Raw genomic sequence first — 16,020 nt, forward strand, 5'->3', positions numbered from 1 at the left:
CATCTAGGCCTTGATCAGAGAAGAACGTGTGCATAGGAATGTCCTGTAGCCCAGGGATAGTTCCAGAAAGCACATCAGCCTCAGCACTCCAACCAGGGCAGGTAAGTAGGACTGGAAACTGCACCCAAAACACTGTACGGTGCAGGAAGAGGATGAATGTCTCATCCTCATTGCCAGGGTAAGCCATCCTTCAAACTCTCATCGTGGCACCATGTAGTCAAAGGGCTAATCTCTTCAGGGATCTCAGACAACCATCAACGGGGGACACATGTCACCGCTGAATGTCTCACAGAAACGTTCACATCCATCATGTGAGCGCTCCATCTTCAGACCTGCTGGAGAGGGCTCACCACTCACAGGGAACTGCATCTTTCCCAAACTCTGCTCCATCCCTTCTCATCACGTGCCCTTTTATCTTCATCCAAGGCAAGCTTTCCCACAAGAGGTGGGAAAGCTCCTCGACCAGGGGAGGCATGGGCAACAGTGAATTTGAGGAGGCCTCAGTCAAGATTGCTGGGGAGGACAGGGCTCGCTCCTGTGGGGAAGGGGCCGTCAAAATGCCTCGGCAACCTCGGACGGATCACACTTCCATCATCAGATCCTGGCACTCGCAGTGAGTCACATGCAATCTGGTAATCTGCGTGCTCATGAACTAAAAACTCTGTTGTCTATTTTGTAGGCACCAGGAGATAAAGCCCACAAGGCAGTCCACGCTCCCAGATCACGGCAGAAGAGGAAACTCTGGAGGAGCCAATTCAGCGCTCACTCACATCCTCCTCCAGCATAGATACACACGCCTCGGTGGGGCATAGCTACAGGTTAGACTGAGGTTCAACTGCAGCAGAACACCTCACTGACACATCCCCGGGCCGGGGGGGGGGGGGGGGGGGGGGGGGGGGGGGGGAGCCAGAGACAGCCCAGGTCTCTGGCTCTCAGAGGCTTGCTGGAGAACAGCGACCTGCTGAGTCCAAGTTGGGTGATGAGCCTCTGGAAGTGGCCACCATCTCAATCCTGGAGATGCAACGAAAGGCAAAGATTTGGCAGTCATTCAGCAGACTGGAGTGAACGATGGAAAAGTCCACCCGCGTTCTGTCTGATGTCGTGGCTCTGACGCACAAACACTTTGAGGTCACCATGGAGTGGATGACGACCGCCATGGAGGCCTTGGTTCAGCAGGCCTTGCTGCATTTGCGATTGGCTCTGCACTCCATGGCTACACACCCTGATTAGCCGACCACTTAAGGGCTTCAACAGGTCCAAAGGCTGCCACCTTAATCGTCAGGAGACATTCCAGGGCAGAAGAGAAGTCTGCAGGGTGGCCACACTTTACATTCGGCAAGTGGCCCCAACTTCAAACAGTGTGGCGGAGAGTATAAAATCCAGCCCATCGGAACAGGATGAGGCCATTCACTTCCCTGAGCCTAATCTGCCATTCAATTCAACCATTGCTGATCAGCACCTTAGCTCCCACATTGATTCTGAAACCCTGCAACTCCCTCGCCGAACAAAAATTTAGCAATCTCAGGTTTGAAATTTCCACTTGACTCCCAGCATCCACAGCAGGGGAGGGGTCTGGATTTCCTCTCTCCCTTTGGGTGAAGAAGTGCTTCCTGATATCACTCCTGAACAGCCTGCCTCTACTTTTAAGGTCCTTTGGTGCGATTCTCCGCTCCCCACGCCGCGTGGGAGAATCGCGGGAGGGCCCCCCGACAATTTTCATGCCCCCCTCTATTGCTCGGAAGAATCGCCGCTCACCGATTTTCACGGTAACCGGTGATTCGAACGGCCTGCCGATCGCGGCCGTTTCACGACGGTGGCAACCACACCTGGTCGCTGCCGTTGTGAAACAGGTGTGGAGATGCCCGTTTTGGGGCTTGTAGGGGGCCTGGTGGGGAATGAGCACCACGACTGTGCTCGGGAGGGGACAGGCCCGCGATCGGTGCCCACCGACCGTCAGGCCGGCGTCTCAATCGGACGCACTATTCCCCCTCCGCCGCCTCGCAAGATCAAGCCGCCACTTCTTGCAGGGCGGCTGAGGGGAAAGACGGCTACTGCGCATGCGCGTGTTCGTGCCGTCAGCGTCATGACGTCAGCCGCGCATGCACGGGTTGGAGTCGGACAACCTGCGCATGCGCGGCTGACGTCATTAGGCACGCCGGCCGCGTCATTCTCGGCGCTCCTAGCCCCGCCGGGAGGGGAGAATAGGGGGCGAGGAGCGGCCTCCGAGGCCGTCGTGAAAATCGGCCAAGTTCACGACGGCCCTCCCGATTTTTCCCGGGAGCGGAGTCTTCCGCCCCATGTTCCCGGCTCTCTCCCATCAGAGGAAATCCACCTATTTAATCAAATCCTTTGATCATCTTAAAAACCCCAAGTCGAATCACGCCCCCCCCATCACCACCATCTTATGGCACCAACATTTTGGGTGAAAGATGGACTAACATCACGTGCTGCCCTCAAAATCCAAAAGGATGAAATTCTGCTGCTCACCGATTAGGAAGTAGGTTGAAATTGTCAGTACGATGGACGGTATGGCTCTCATGGGTATCAGGTCAACAATTAGCTTTGCTAGGAAGTATGAGCTTATTCTGTAGTATCCACTGATATATTCATGCCTGTTTGTAAAATAAAATCACCACAACACAGCATCAAATTATTATCAGCGAGGATTGGCGATAGATAGACTAACGTTATTGTGTAACCAGAGGGAATAGTTTCTCTGGGGAGTATTTCTTGGTGACAAAGGCAGTCCTGCCCACTAACTGGAGAGCTGAGAAAAGCCGCACACATTCCAACGCCCAGGACAAAGTGCTGCGGGACTCACTAAAACTCGAGGCAGCCGCCACAGAGGCCCAACGGGGGAAGGTAGCTGACAAAGATCTTTGAGCTACAGTGAACTGAGGGGAGTGGGATTGTACAGAAGCCCCTTGGGCTGTATGGCTCACATTGAGGAGCTTCAGTACAATTGTGATACATGTAATATTCACCCTATACATTCAGAGTGCAACTTCCAGATATTGTTCCAGATATTTTACGAATAAAGTATATTTTTGCAAAACCAAAAACTGGCAAGAGCACTGCTGAATGAAATGCCAGACTGTCACTCAATTAGAAAGTGACAGGCCTTCCCCATGATCAAGGGCCCTGGGGGCAGAGATCTCAATCACTGAGAGCTGTCGGCCTCAATGCAAAACTTAATTTCATCAAACACTGCACCGGAGTAAACCACTAACTTTTTTTATTCTTTCATGGGACGTGTGCTTTGCTGGCTAGGCCAGCATTGGTTGCCCATCTTGAATTGGCCGCAAGAAGATGGTGGTGAGCCATTCTTGAACGCTGCAGTCCATGTGGTGTAGGTACACCCACAGTGCTGTTAGGGAGGGAGTTCCAGGTTTTGGCCCAGCGACAGTGAAGGAACGGCCGATATATTTCCAAGTCAGGATGGTCAGTGACTTGGAGGGCAACTTAAAGGTGGTGAGCTTCCCAGGCATTGGATACCTTTGTCTGTCTTGGTGGTAGAGGTTGTGGGTTTTGAAGCTGCTGTCTAAGGAGCCTTGGCGAGTTGCTGCAGTGCATCTTGTAGGTGGTACACACGGCTGCCACTGTGTATTGGTGGTGGAGGGAGTGAATGTTGAGGGTAGTGGATGGAATGCCAATCAAATGGACTGCTTTGACCTGGATGGTAGAATCATAGAATCCATACAATGCAGAAGGAGGCCATTACGCCCAGCAAATCTGTACTGACCCTCCAAAAGAACACCCTACCTAGTCCCATGCCCTCGCCTTATCCCAGTAACCCCACCTAAACCTTTTGGACACGAAGGAGCAATTTATCATGGCCAATCCACCTAACCTGCACATCTTTGGACTGTGGGAGGAAACCGGAGCACCCGGAGGAAACCCACGCAGACACGGGGAGAACGTGCAGACACCGCACAGACAGTGGCCCAGCGGGGAATCGAACCTGGGACCCTGGCGCTGTGAAGCAACAGTGCTAACCACTGTGCTAATTCTAGGTGGGAATGATGATGGTTCCTATTCTGTCAGAAACTCCATTAATTGTACTCAAAGGTTGGCATGTGGCAAAGAAGGAAGAAAAATAATGACTACGTTTTAAACAGAGGGCATTGTTTAATTTAATTGGATCACAGTATTACCCTGATCAATTCAATTAAATTAGCCTATTACAGGACGATGGAATTTAGAAACGATGATGTTTAGGAAGTAAACACAAGAATCAGGAGCAACAGCAGGCCATTCGGCCCCTCAGGTCTGCTCTGCCATTCGATAAGATCACAAGACTGTGGCCTTAACTCCACTTTCGTGCCTGTTCCCCAGAACCTTTGGCCCTTTTGTCAATCAGAAATCTAAGAAATGCAGTCACTTTGGATCACCAGCTGGAGGCTCACCAGCACGTTCTCAAGGGCCAATCAGGTTGTGGGCAGCAAAGGGGCGGCACGGTGGTTAGCACTGCTGCCTCACGGCACCGAGGACCCTGGTTCGATCCCGGCTCTGGGTCACTGTCCGTGTGGAGTTTGCACATTCTCCCCGTGTCTGCGTGGGTTTCGCCCCCACAACCCAAAGATGTGCAGAGTAGGTGGACTGGCCACGCTAAATTGCCCCTTAATTGGAAAGAAAGGATTGTGTACTCTAAATTCATTTTTTAAAAAGGGATTGGCAGCAAACGTTGGTCTAGCCATCGTACAAAATAATATTTTTTAAATGATTGCGATAGCACCATAATCTCTCAAGCCCGACCTGTCCCCAATTTAAAAAAAAATAAATAAATTTAGTGTACCCAATCATTTTTCCAATTAAGCGGCAATTTAGCGTGGCCAATCCACCTAGCTTGCACGTTTTTGGGTTGTGGGGGCGAAACCCACATAGACACGGGGAGAATGTGCAAACTCCACACGGACAGTGACCCAGGGCCGGGATCGAACCTGGGACCTCGGCGCCGTGAGGCTGCAGGGCTAACCCACTGTGCCACCGTGCTGCCCCTGTCCCCAATTTAAGAGATGTTGCTCAATGCAAGGAATTATAAGTTGGTGGTATGGAATGATAAGTAGATTCCCAATTTTAAATTTCAGTTTGGGAAACGAAAGATGCTGTGGTTAACAGAAATGAATACGTCCTTGAAATAGTAACATTTTAATTCCAAAATGCAGTGTGCTGAGTTCACACCTGGCAGCAGGAGCATATCTTTGAGCGATTGCTGGAAGTTGCATATTTGTACGCTGCAAATCAATTTTTAAAATCACGATTCTAATTACAGGCAAATAAAATTAACGACAGAAAATCAAAGTTATCACCTACACGAAAACGTTCCTTTCTGCGATGAATAGCTCAATAACGGACATGCTGCTGAAACACTGATTGGTGGTTAGGAAGAACATTGCCCCGGCTCTGGAAGAAAGCAGACATTGCCATGAGTGGATGTTACTTATTGCAGATTTGCTCAGAGCAACGTCAAAAGCGAATTGCGTCTACCCAGTGCCCTATCCTAGTAAAGCATTGCGAGGTGCTCCACAGGAGCGATTCCGACTAAAATATAACACACAGAGATTAAAGGGATATCAGAACATGTGATCAAAAGTTTGGCCCCAGCGGTCAGTGTATAGGAATGACTTCAGGGAGGATGCAGGGGTAGACAGCACAGTCTCCAACGGTGCTGGACCCCCTCAGCATGGCACTGGTTCGTCAGCCTAGATGTTTACGCTTTGGTTCCCGGAGTAGGACTTGAACCCACGGCATTCTGACGGTGGTGAGAGTGCCAGCCGCTGAGCCGTGCTGACACAGCTTTGTCAGGGTTCAGGACCTTTACTCAGAATGCTTGGGTGGGGAGTGGTATCCACATGGTTCAGTTCTGGGGTCACTCCTGTTGACTGTGTATATTACTGATTCAGATCGAGCTGATTCTAGTAGCTGAAGAGTCTACTCATCAGCAGTGGAAGGAGCACTTCAAACTGCTCCTCAATCGCAGGAGGTCATCATAGCCGTCCAACAGCGCCCGGTGAAGGATTCCCTCAGTGGTCAAAAAACACCCATGAGCGTGAGCAAGCCCACCGACATGATAATAATAATAATCTTTATTGTCACAAGTAGGCTTACATTAACATTGCAATAAAGTTACTGTGAAAATCCCCGAGTCACCACATTCCGCCTGTTCGCGTACACAGAGGGAGAATTCAGAATGCCCATATTAAAGCGGGCCAGACAGTTTACCCACGGTGGCTAGCAGCACAGGTCACGCCTCTCTGGGATGAAGAGGACCGGGATCACAAGAACGTGACCATCATTTTTTTTTTAAATTTAGAGTACCCAATTATTTTTTCCAATTAAGGGCCAATTCAGCGTGGCCAATCCACCTACCCTGCACATCTTTGGGTTGTGGGGGTGAAACCCACGCAGACACGGGGAGAATGTGCAAACTCCTCACAGACAGTGACCCAGGGCTGGGAGTCGAACCCAGGTCCTCAGCGCCGTAGGCAGCAATGCTAACCACTGTGCCACCGTGCTGCCCTAACCATCATTACCGTCCACAAGAAAGTGGATAAATCGGGGGGGAGCTGATATCAATTCGGGCCCACAGAGATAGAACGGACAGAGCGGAAATGGACAGACTGGTCAAGGAGATCCACCGGACAGATAGGGAACACGCAGAGGCCCCGAGGGAAGACCTACTTGGAGATAGACGGAGACTGCAGGCCGAGCTGGGAGTGTTGTCCGCGAGCAAAGCAGTGGAACAACTCAGGAAGGCAAAGGGTCTATGAGCACGGGGGAGGAAGCTAGTAGAATGCTTGCGCAACAACTCAGGAGGAAGGGGGCGGCCAGAGAAATAGGCAGGGCAGTGGACGGTATGGGGAACAGAGTGGATGACCTGTCAGGACTGAACAAGGTGTTTCGGGAGTTTTACAGCAAGCTCGATACCTCGGAACCCCCTGGGGAGCCGGAGGAGTTGAAGCGTTTCTTAGACGGACTGACCTTCCCAAAAGTGGGTAGGGGGCTGGTAGACGGACTGGAGACCCCGATCAGAGCTGAGGGGTTCGAACGCCATGCAGTTGGGTAAATCCCCGGGGCCAGATGGATACCCAGTGGAGTTCTATAAAAAGTTCTCGGAGATAGTGGGGCCGGTGCTGACTAGGGTATTTTCCGAGGTGAGGAACAGAGGGACTCTACCCCCGACGATGTCACAGGCGACCATCTCGCTGATATTAAAACGGGATAAAGACCCGGAAGCCTGTGGGTCATACAGACCAATCTCCCTGATCAACGTCGACGCCAAGCTCCTGGCTAAGATTTTGCCGCTCAGAATTGAGGACTGTGTTCCGGAGGTGATTGAGAAAGACCAAACAGGGTTTGTTAAAGGCAGACAGCTGGTAGTCAACTTGAGAAGACTACTCAATGTGATCATGATGCCCCCGGAGGGCAGAGAGGTAGAGGCAGTGGTGGCAATGGATGCCGAGAAGGCCTTTGACCGGGTGGAGTGGGACTATTTGTGGGAGGTACTCGGAAGGTTTGGTTTCAGGGAGGGCTTTGTTGACTGGGTTAGGCTATTGTACCAGGCCCCAAAAGCTAGTGTGAGGATGAATAGCACAACATCAGAGTATTTTAGACTACACCGGGGGACCAGACAGGGATGTCCATTCTCCCAGTTGCTGTTTGCAATAGAACATAGAACATAGAACTGTACAGCACAGAACAGGCCCTTCGGCCCTCGATGTTGTGCCGAACAATGATCACCCCACTTAAACCCACGTAACCCGTAACCCAAAATCGCCCCATTAACCTTACACTACGGGCAATTTAGCATGGCCAATCCACCTAACCCGCACATCTTTGGACTGTGGGAGGAAACCGGAGCACCCGGAGGAAACCCATGCGCACACGGGGAGGACGTGCAGACTCCACACAGACAGTGACCCAGCCGGGAATCGAACCTGGGACCCTGGAGCTGTGAAGCATTGATGTAACCACCATGCTACCGTGAGGCCCCCAATGGCCATAGAGCCGCTGGCGATTGCCCTGAGAGCTACGAGGGGGTGGAAGGGAATGATCAGGGGAGGGGTGGAGCACAGGGTATCGCTGTAGGCGGACGACCTGCTCCTGTATGTAGCGGACCCGTTGGCTGGGATGGACAGTATACTCAGAATACTGAGAGAATTTGGCAGATTTTCAGGGTACAAACTGAACATGACTAAGAGTGAGAAAAGCAAATTACTGCGGAAATGCTGGAAAATCTCAGCAGGTCTGGCAGCATCTGTAGGGAGAGAAAAGAGCCAACGTTTCGAGTCTGATGACTCTTTGTCAAAGCTAACAGACAGAGAAGGTGGGAAATATTTATACTGTGGAGTGAGAGTGAAAGATGAGTCATAGCCGCAGAAACCCAGGGGAACCGGGTGCTAATGGCCACAGAAACCGAGGGGAAAGAGTGTTAATGGCAGTCCCCAGAGAGGACAAAGAATGTGAAAGGCCAAACAGCAGGGAAACTAACATCAGAGGGTGAACTGTAGGTGTGGGGGGAGGGGAAGGGGGAAGCAAAGAGGAGAAAGGTGCAGGAAAGGTGGATAAGATTGGGGGGGGGAGAAATTAAATGTACTGTAAACTGTAAAACTGTAAGTTTTGTTTGATATTTCTCAGAGACATCTCTTTACATTTGAGGGTGCTTCATGAACGTGAATTTTTGTTGTTGTTATCGTGCTTGCCGATCATCTATCATGTTTCTCTGAGAGATTTGGATGTTTCAATCAAGTGGTGGAATCTGTGAAATTTTATACTGACCTGTTCTGAATTCCTGTCAGGTCATCTTCAACCCCATAAAATATGACTCCCACAATCAGCCCCAGGATAAACGTAACCACCACCTAATCAAATAAGCAAAATTGTTAAGAACGATAAAGCATTTCAGGATGATATGCCCCACTTCCCAGTTGTGATTTTTCCACCCATTTTCTCCCCTTCCTAAGATTGGAGGGGAGATAGAGTTGCAGTGGTGATGAGTAATCGAGAGGCCCAGGCTGATACTGCGGGTTTGAACCCCACCACGCCAGCAGTAGGCACGGTTGCGGGCAGGAAGGGAAAATTTGGAGAGTTGACCTTTGGCCACTCTCCAAATGTTCCCGTTCCAACAACGACAGTGCCCACCTTTGGCAGAGCTGGAGAACCCCAGCCTTTGGGGGAGGTTTTTCCACTGCGTAGTATGGAACTATGAAGAAAAAGAAGGCACGGGGGGGGGTTCCAGCAATCATGCCACGAAACAACGTTCACCCAGGCGCACTCTCTGGCACCACCCCACCCGGCACCACCCTGGCATTAGCCTGGCACGGCCCTCTCACCCCAGGCTCTGTGTTCACCTCCGAGCTCCCCGGGGAGTACTGCTCACCGGGTGCACGCCTTCTGAGACCAGTGCTTCCCGCCGTTCTGACAACACGCCCCGTGGATCAAATCCCTGACATGGGTGTGAGGAATAATTCCAATTATATACGGCTACAAAACCTAGTTCACACAGCAAAGCCGGGAGAGAAGTCCGATATCAAACTAATGAAGATTTTAAAGGGACATTTCTCACCCAGACAGTTGTTAATTGCAGAAAGATTTTGGTTCCACCGTTATAGCCAGGAAGAAGGTGAATGCTTTTTACAACTCCTAGTGATTTTAAGACAAATGTTGCGGGTTTGCCGCATCACTTGATGATACTCTTCATGATAGGCTGGTTTGTGGACTGCGCAGTGAATCTATTCAGAGGAAGCCCCTAAGCTGCTGTGGACGTAGCCATAACGATGCAGTTGGCAACAAAAGAACCTTCACAGATATAATAATAATAATCTTTATTGTCACAAGTAGGCTGACATGAACACTGCAATGAAGTTACTGTGAAAAGCCCCTCGTCGCCACATTCCGACGCCTGTTCGGGTACACAGAGGGAGAATTCAGAATGTCCAAATTACCTAACAAGCACGTCTTTCGGGACTTGTGGGAGGAACCGGAGCACCCGGAGGAAACCCACACAGACACGGGGAGAACGTGCAGACGACACACAGACAGTGACCCAAGCCGGGAATCGAACCCAGGACCCTGACGCTGTGAAGCAATAGTGCGAACCACTGTGCTACCGTGTCGCCCAGATAGAGCAAAGATCCACAAAACGGATACCACAAGGAACCAGGCTGTAAGGGTACAACCAGTTCACCGATGTACACAAGTTGGACACTCAGCGGGGGAATGGTGGAGTAGAGAAAATACGTGCAAGGACTGCGGCAAAGAAGGGCCATATTTTCAAGGCTTGTTGGGCTCAGAAAACTCGACACCAAGGATGTGCAAGAAAACCCCCCAAATCTAAGCAGACTAGTCATGTCTATATGTTAGTAGACGACGTTCATGAGCATTTGTAGAATCTGCTGAAGCAGCACACATTGACCAATCAGGGAGAAACAAAGGTTATGTTTATTCACGATGTGCAAGATCTGCACTCGCTGCACAGGGTTCCCCCTCTCCCATCTGCTCTCAGTTTGGGGTTTTTATACCAGCGATCTAATCCACTGTATCAGGGAAGCCCCTTCTCCTCATTATCGGGGAGTTTGTATTCAGCGGAGGTCATGGGAAGTCCAGTGACTTCCGCGAGGGTTATAACCACTCAAAAGTGACGCACCTGAACAACTGCAGGAACGGACGCTATGTCAATGCAGGGCGATCAGCAATGTTTCTGGGTGGATATCCGGTGGTGGAGATGTGCCGAGCAGTCGGAGGAAAGGCGTCTCCCCTCTTGGAAACTTCTAAGTACTTTTAAAATTGGCCGCTAAGCAAACAAAACAAAAAGCCCATCCTCGCCCGGAACCAGCACATACCCGAAGATGTGCCCTCAAACCAACCAAAAGGATCAAGTCCTCTCTGGGGACTGCCATTAACACTCTTTCACCTTAATATCTGTGGCCATTAGCACCCGGTTTCCCTGGGTTTCTGTGGCTATGACTCATCTTTCATTCTCACTCCACAGTATAAATATTTCCCACTCTCTCTGTCTGTTAGCTTTGACAAAGAGTCATCGGACTCGAAACATTAGCTCTTTTCTCTGCCGATAACCTTGGATTCCCTTTCCTAATAAGGATCGATCTACCTCCGCCTTAAAAATATGCAGTGACCCCCCCTCCTCCACCGCCTCCTGAGGCAGAGCGTTCCAAAGTCGCCCAACCCTCTGGAGAGGAAAAAACTTTCCTCGTCTCCATCCGAAAATGTTGACTCCTAATTTTAAAACAGGCTCTGGAAGTAGAAGCTGAACAGAACTGCTGAAAGAGAATCAGTGAGTTCTTCCTGTTTACTGGCCCATGATTCTCCCTCAGTTGCAAACTAAGGGATTGCATCCGAATTGTTTTGGGATTTCCTGTCCGATCTGATAAGCACGCTATAAATTCAACTCTTCTGTCTTTATTTTTGTAAATTGCTCTCGTTCAAAAAACGTTCAATGTATGAGGGCGATTTCTTCGCCTTGGGTTTCAGTGGCACTTACTTGAGCAACAGAAGCCTGGGGATTCCGAAGGAGGTTTATGAGAGATCGTTGGGTCACCCATTTCAGTTGGTGACAGAATGACGTGGTGTACGTAATCGTCCTGGAAACGATCACAGAATCCCGGGGTTTTCCCTGAGACTCCTTTTCTAATTCGGACATCATTTCACTGTAATAGGTGGACCTGGAAAATTCATCTGCTAGATTCTCTGCTACGGTAGTGCCTTTGTTTAAAGCAGATACTTCAAGAGCCAGTTCTATGATAGGAGGCAAAACAAACACTCAAATATGTTCTTAAGTCCACCCCATAACATTTAAATGTAAATAGCTTTAAACACAGTTAGATTTGGAAAATCGGCAACTCATTGGCTGATTCATCATTGGAATGCAAGAATGGTGGTAATGTAGATGCAACATAAACCCAGCACAGGAAGATTAGTCTTGTCCAGTTCAGTCGATGTACCTTGCTAATGACCTGGTAAGTGTAAATGACTATCAGATAATCACAGAATCATACAATTTACAGTGTAGAAGGAGGCCATTCAGCCCATCGGGTCTGCACCGGCCCTTGGAAAGAGCACCCCACTTAAGCCCACGCCCCCACCAAATTGTTGTAACCCAGTAACCCCACCCAAACGTTTTTGGACACAAAGGGCAATTTATCATGGCCAATCCACCTAACCCGCACATCTTTGAACTGTGGGGGAGGGGGGTGGGGGGGGGGGGGGGGGGGGGGGAAGAACCGGAGCGCCCGGAGGAAACCCACACAGACACGGAGAGAATGTGCAGACTCCGCACAGACAGTGACCCAAGGGGGGAATCGAACCTGGGACCCTGGAGCTGTGAAGCAACTGTGAGAGGTGGAAATATTAGAAATCATCATCATGAACAATCAATATTGGCTATTTAGGACCCATTGTACATATTTACCTGGATCAAGGTCCACATCTTTAGGCAAGTTCACTGCAGTTGAGTCTCCATTGATAATGTCAAGAAAAAAGTCAGCAGGGTTGTTAAATGGCTCACATCTGTAACCTGGTTAAAAAAGGTTAAAAAGCAAGAGCTAATGTTAACCCAAAAAATAAAACATTGTTAAGTTGATTGTTTAATTTAACAGTTGTTGACAGTTTGGGTAGTCCAGTTCCTAATGACCCGAGGAACTGTCCAATCAACCAGCAACCTATGGTGATTCACATCCCATTGGATATCTCTGGGCTGTTGGATCATCGAATAACACAACATAGTAGGAGGTCATTCAATCCATTAAGTTTGGGCAGGATCCTTGAAGAGTAGTCCAGGTGGTTCTACTCACCTGCTCATTCAAAGAAAATTACATCACAGGAACAGGCCCTTCGGCCCTCCAAGCCTTCACTGACCATGCTGCCTGTCTAAACAAAACCCTACACTTCTGGGGACAATATCGCTCTATTCCCATCCTATTCATGTATTTGTCAAGGCACCCCTTAAAGTCACTATCGTCCCTGCTTCCGCTCCCTCCCCCGGCAGCGAGTTCCAGGCTCCCACCACCCTCTGTGTAAAAAACTTGCCTTGTACGTGTCCTAACTTTGCCCCTCGCACCTGAAACCCATACTCCCTAGTAATTGATTCTTCCCCCCTGGGAAATGTCTTGTTATGCTCTTGGCGTAGCATAAGCTGCTTCCTTGATGTTCACTCTGACAAAGGAAGGTTCAGACGTGGACATAACTTCAACACATTAATTAAACTATTTACAATTCTCCTACTCGGATTCGCCTCTACCGTTAATCCTTCTATAGCTACTCAGACTGACGAACCAGTCTGCTACAATCCACGTGGTGGGTGTGATGTTGAATCAACCCTGTGTCTGTACTCACTGAGTGTCTCCACTGGAAAGAGGAAGATCATGTGTGCTGTGTCCTCTATATATAGGTTGGTGTAATGCCCCCCTGTGGTAGTGTCACCTCTGTGTGTATCGTGAATGCCCATTGGACATGTCCTATCTTACTGACCTATTGGTTGAGTGTCTGTGTGTCATGTCTCTGGTGCTCCCTCTAGTGTCTAGCTAGTCTACGTGTACTTACATTAACCCCTTGTGTATCTACAGTGATGCATATCACCACAGGAAAAAGCTTCTGACTATCCACTCTGTCCATGCCCCATATAATCTTGTAGACTCCTATCAAGTCGCCCCTTAACCTCCGTCCTTCCAGTGAGAACAAACCAACTTTATCCAACCTCTCCTCGTAGCTAATGCCCTCCATACCAGGCAACATTCTGGTATACCTCTTCTGCACCCTCTCCAAAGCCGCCACATCCTTCTGGTAGTGTGGCGACCAGAATTGAACACCATATTCCAAGTGCGGCGTAACTAAGCTTCTATAAAGCTGCAACATGACTTGCAAAGTACTTTCTCTTTCCTTCAAAAATTAATTCAATTGCATTTTAAAGGTTACTATTAAATTGTATCCACCATCCTCTCAGACATGGCATTCCAAATCCTAACCAGTCATTGTGTCGAATAAATGCTTCACTCATGTTGCCTCGGGTTACTTTTGCCAATCACTTTAAATCTGTTCCCTCTGGCTATTTACCCTTCATTCGCTGCAGACAGTTTCTCATTAATTATTATATCTGAATGAGAAGGCGGACAACTTTTGATGAGCTGTGTGGAGGGAGGTAAAAGGCATCGGCCTCCAGAACGTTATCTACAATAGACCGTTATTGCATTGGAAACAGTTCAGAGAAGGCTCACCCAGCTCATGGGATGAAGGGCTTACCTAATGAAGGAAGGGTGAACAGGTTGTGTCCATACCCATTGGAGCTCAGAAGAATGAGAGGTGACCTTATTGAAACATTTAAGGTCCCTGAGGGAGGATGGATACCAGGAGGGTGTTTCCTCGTGTGGGGAGATTAGAACCAGCGGACAGTTTTTAAGTCTCCCTTTTCAAGGGAGGTGAGGAGAATTTTCTTCCCTCAGAGGGTTGTTGGTCTGTGGAATTCCCTTCCCCAGAGAGCTGTGGAGGTTGGGGGTCATTGAATGTCGTCAAAGCTGAGTTAGACAGATTTCCGGCCGTCGAGGCGAGTCAAGGGTCACACGGGGGTGAGGGGAGGTGGCAGAGAGGAGTGTGGAGTTGAGACCACAATCAGATTAGCCATGATCCTTTCCAATGGCGGAGTTGGCTTGAAGGGTCAAATGGCCCTGCTCCCAAGTCCTATATCCCCAACATGAAGAGCCTGGATAGACCATCAACTTTGACACATTGGGAACCAGCATTGAAAGAAGATCCCTCCTAGGAACCTCTAAAAATTAGGCTTGAATTACGCTCCCCTCCCCTGTTATTTTCCCATCATTCTCTGGGCCATTATATTGTTGTAATGATGAGCTGGTGGGCTGCAGCTGGATTGTCGGCCGTGGCTCAGCTGGCAGCACCTCATCTCTGAGCCAGGACGTTGCAGGTTCGAGTCCCACTCCAGGAGTTAGGTACAAAGATCTCGGCTGATATTGCAACGTGGCACTGAACCATTGCCACACTATCAACCACCTTCAGTGTGAGACATTAAACTGAGCCCCCTATATTCTCTCAGGCACTTTGTAACGATCCCAGGGCACAATTTTGGAGGACAGTAGCTAGGTTCTCTCTGGTATCCTTAGCCAATATTTAGAATTCAGTCAACATTACAAAAACAGGGGCAGCATGGTGGCGCAGTGGGTTAGAAATAGAACATAGAACTGTACGGCACAGTACAGGCCCTTCAGCCCACAATGTTGTGCTGAACTAGTTTAGCCCTGCTGCCTCACGGCGCCGAAGTCCCGGGTTCGATACCGGCTCTGGGTCACTGTCCATGTGGAGTTTCCACATTCTCCCCGTGTTTGGGTGGGTTTCACCCCCACAACCCAAAGATGTCCAGGGTTAATGGATTGGCCATGCTAAATTGCTCCTTAATTGGAAAAAAAATGAATTGGGTCCTCTAAATTTATGTTTTAAAAAACATTACAAAAACAGATTATCTAGTCATTATCACACTGCTCTTTGTGGGAGCTTGCTGCTTCATTTTCTGCATTACAATAATGACTTCACTTCAAAAGTACTTCATTGGCGGGAGAGGTCTTTGGGACGTGCCAAGGTGATGAGGCACTTAGAAGTTCGCAATGCAATCAGGCATTTCAGGTTTTTTGAAGGGGAAATCGTGTTTGACTAATTTATTAGGGCTCTGTGAGGAAGTAGCAAGCAACATAGATCAAGGGGAACCTGTGGATGTGCTGTACTTAGATTTCCAGAAGATATTTGAGAAGGTGCCGCATCAAAGGTTACCGGCGCAAAGTAAGGAGTTACGGTGTTGGGGGTAACATATTAGCATGGATAGAGGATTGATTACCTCACAGAAAACAGAGAGTAGGCATAAATGGGCCATTTTCAGGTTGGAAATGTGTGACGTGTGGAATATCACAGTGTGCTGGGGCACAGGTATTTGCAATTTATATCGATGAGTTGGATGAAGGGACTGAACGTACGGGTTGCTAAATAAAGTAGCAAAGTAAGTTT

At 49.2% G+C, this 16,020-nt stretch overlaps 1 protein-coding gene across 1 annotated transcript in view; it reads right to left on the reverse strand.

Moving 5' to 3' along the window:
- abcg2a (ATP-binding cassette, sub-family G (WHITE), member 2a) overlaps positions 1–16,020 on the reverse strand; it is a 92,401-nt gene that overhangs the window by 13,132 nt on the left and 63,249 nt on the right. The window contains exons 8-12 of the mRNA XM_038792810.1: positions 12,428–12,532; positions 11,501–11,754; positions 8,779–8,861; positions 5,314–5,403; positions 2,488–2,612 (exon numbers count right to left, since the gene is read on the reverse strand). Of these exons, the coding sequence (XP_038648738.1) occupies positions 2,488–2,612; positions 5,314–5,403; positions 8,779–8,861; positions 11,501–11,754; positions 12,428–12,532 (657 nt within the window). The remainder of the gene's footprint in view (positions 1–2,487; positions 2,613–5,313; positions 5,404–8,778; positions 8,862–11,500; positions 11,755–12,427; positions 12,533–16,020) is intronic.

This window comes from Scyliorhinus canicula, chromosome 3, assembly GCF_902713615.1.
Source record: "Scyliorhinus canicula chromosome 3, sScyCan1.1, whole genome shotgun sequence".
Taxonomy (NCBI): Eukaryota; Metazoa; Chordata; class Chondrichthyes; order Carcharhiniformes; family Scyliorhinidae; genus Scyliorhinus; species Scyliorhinus canicula.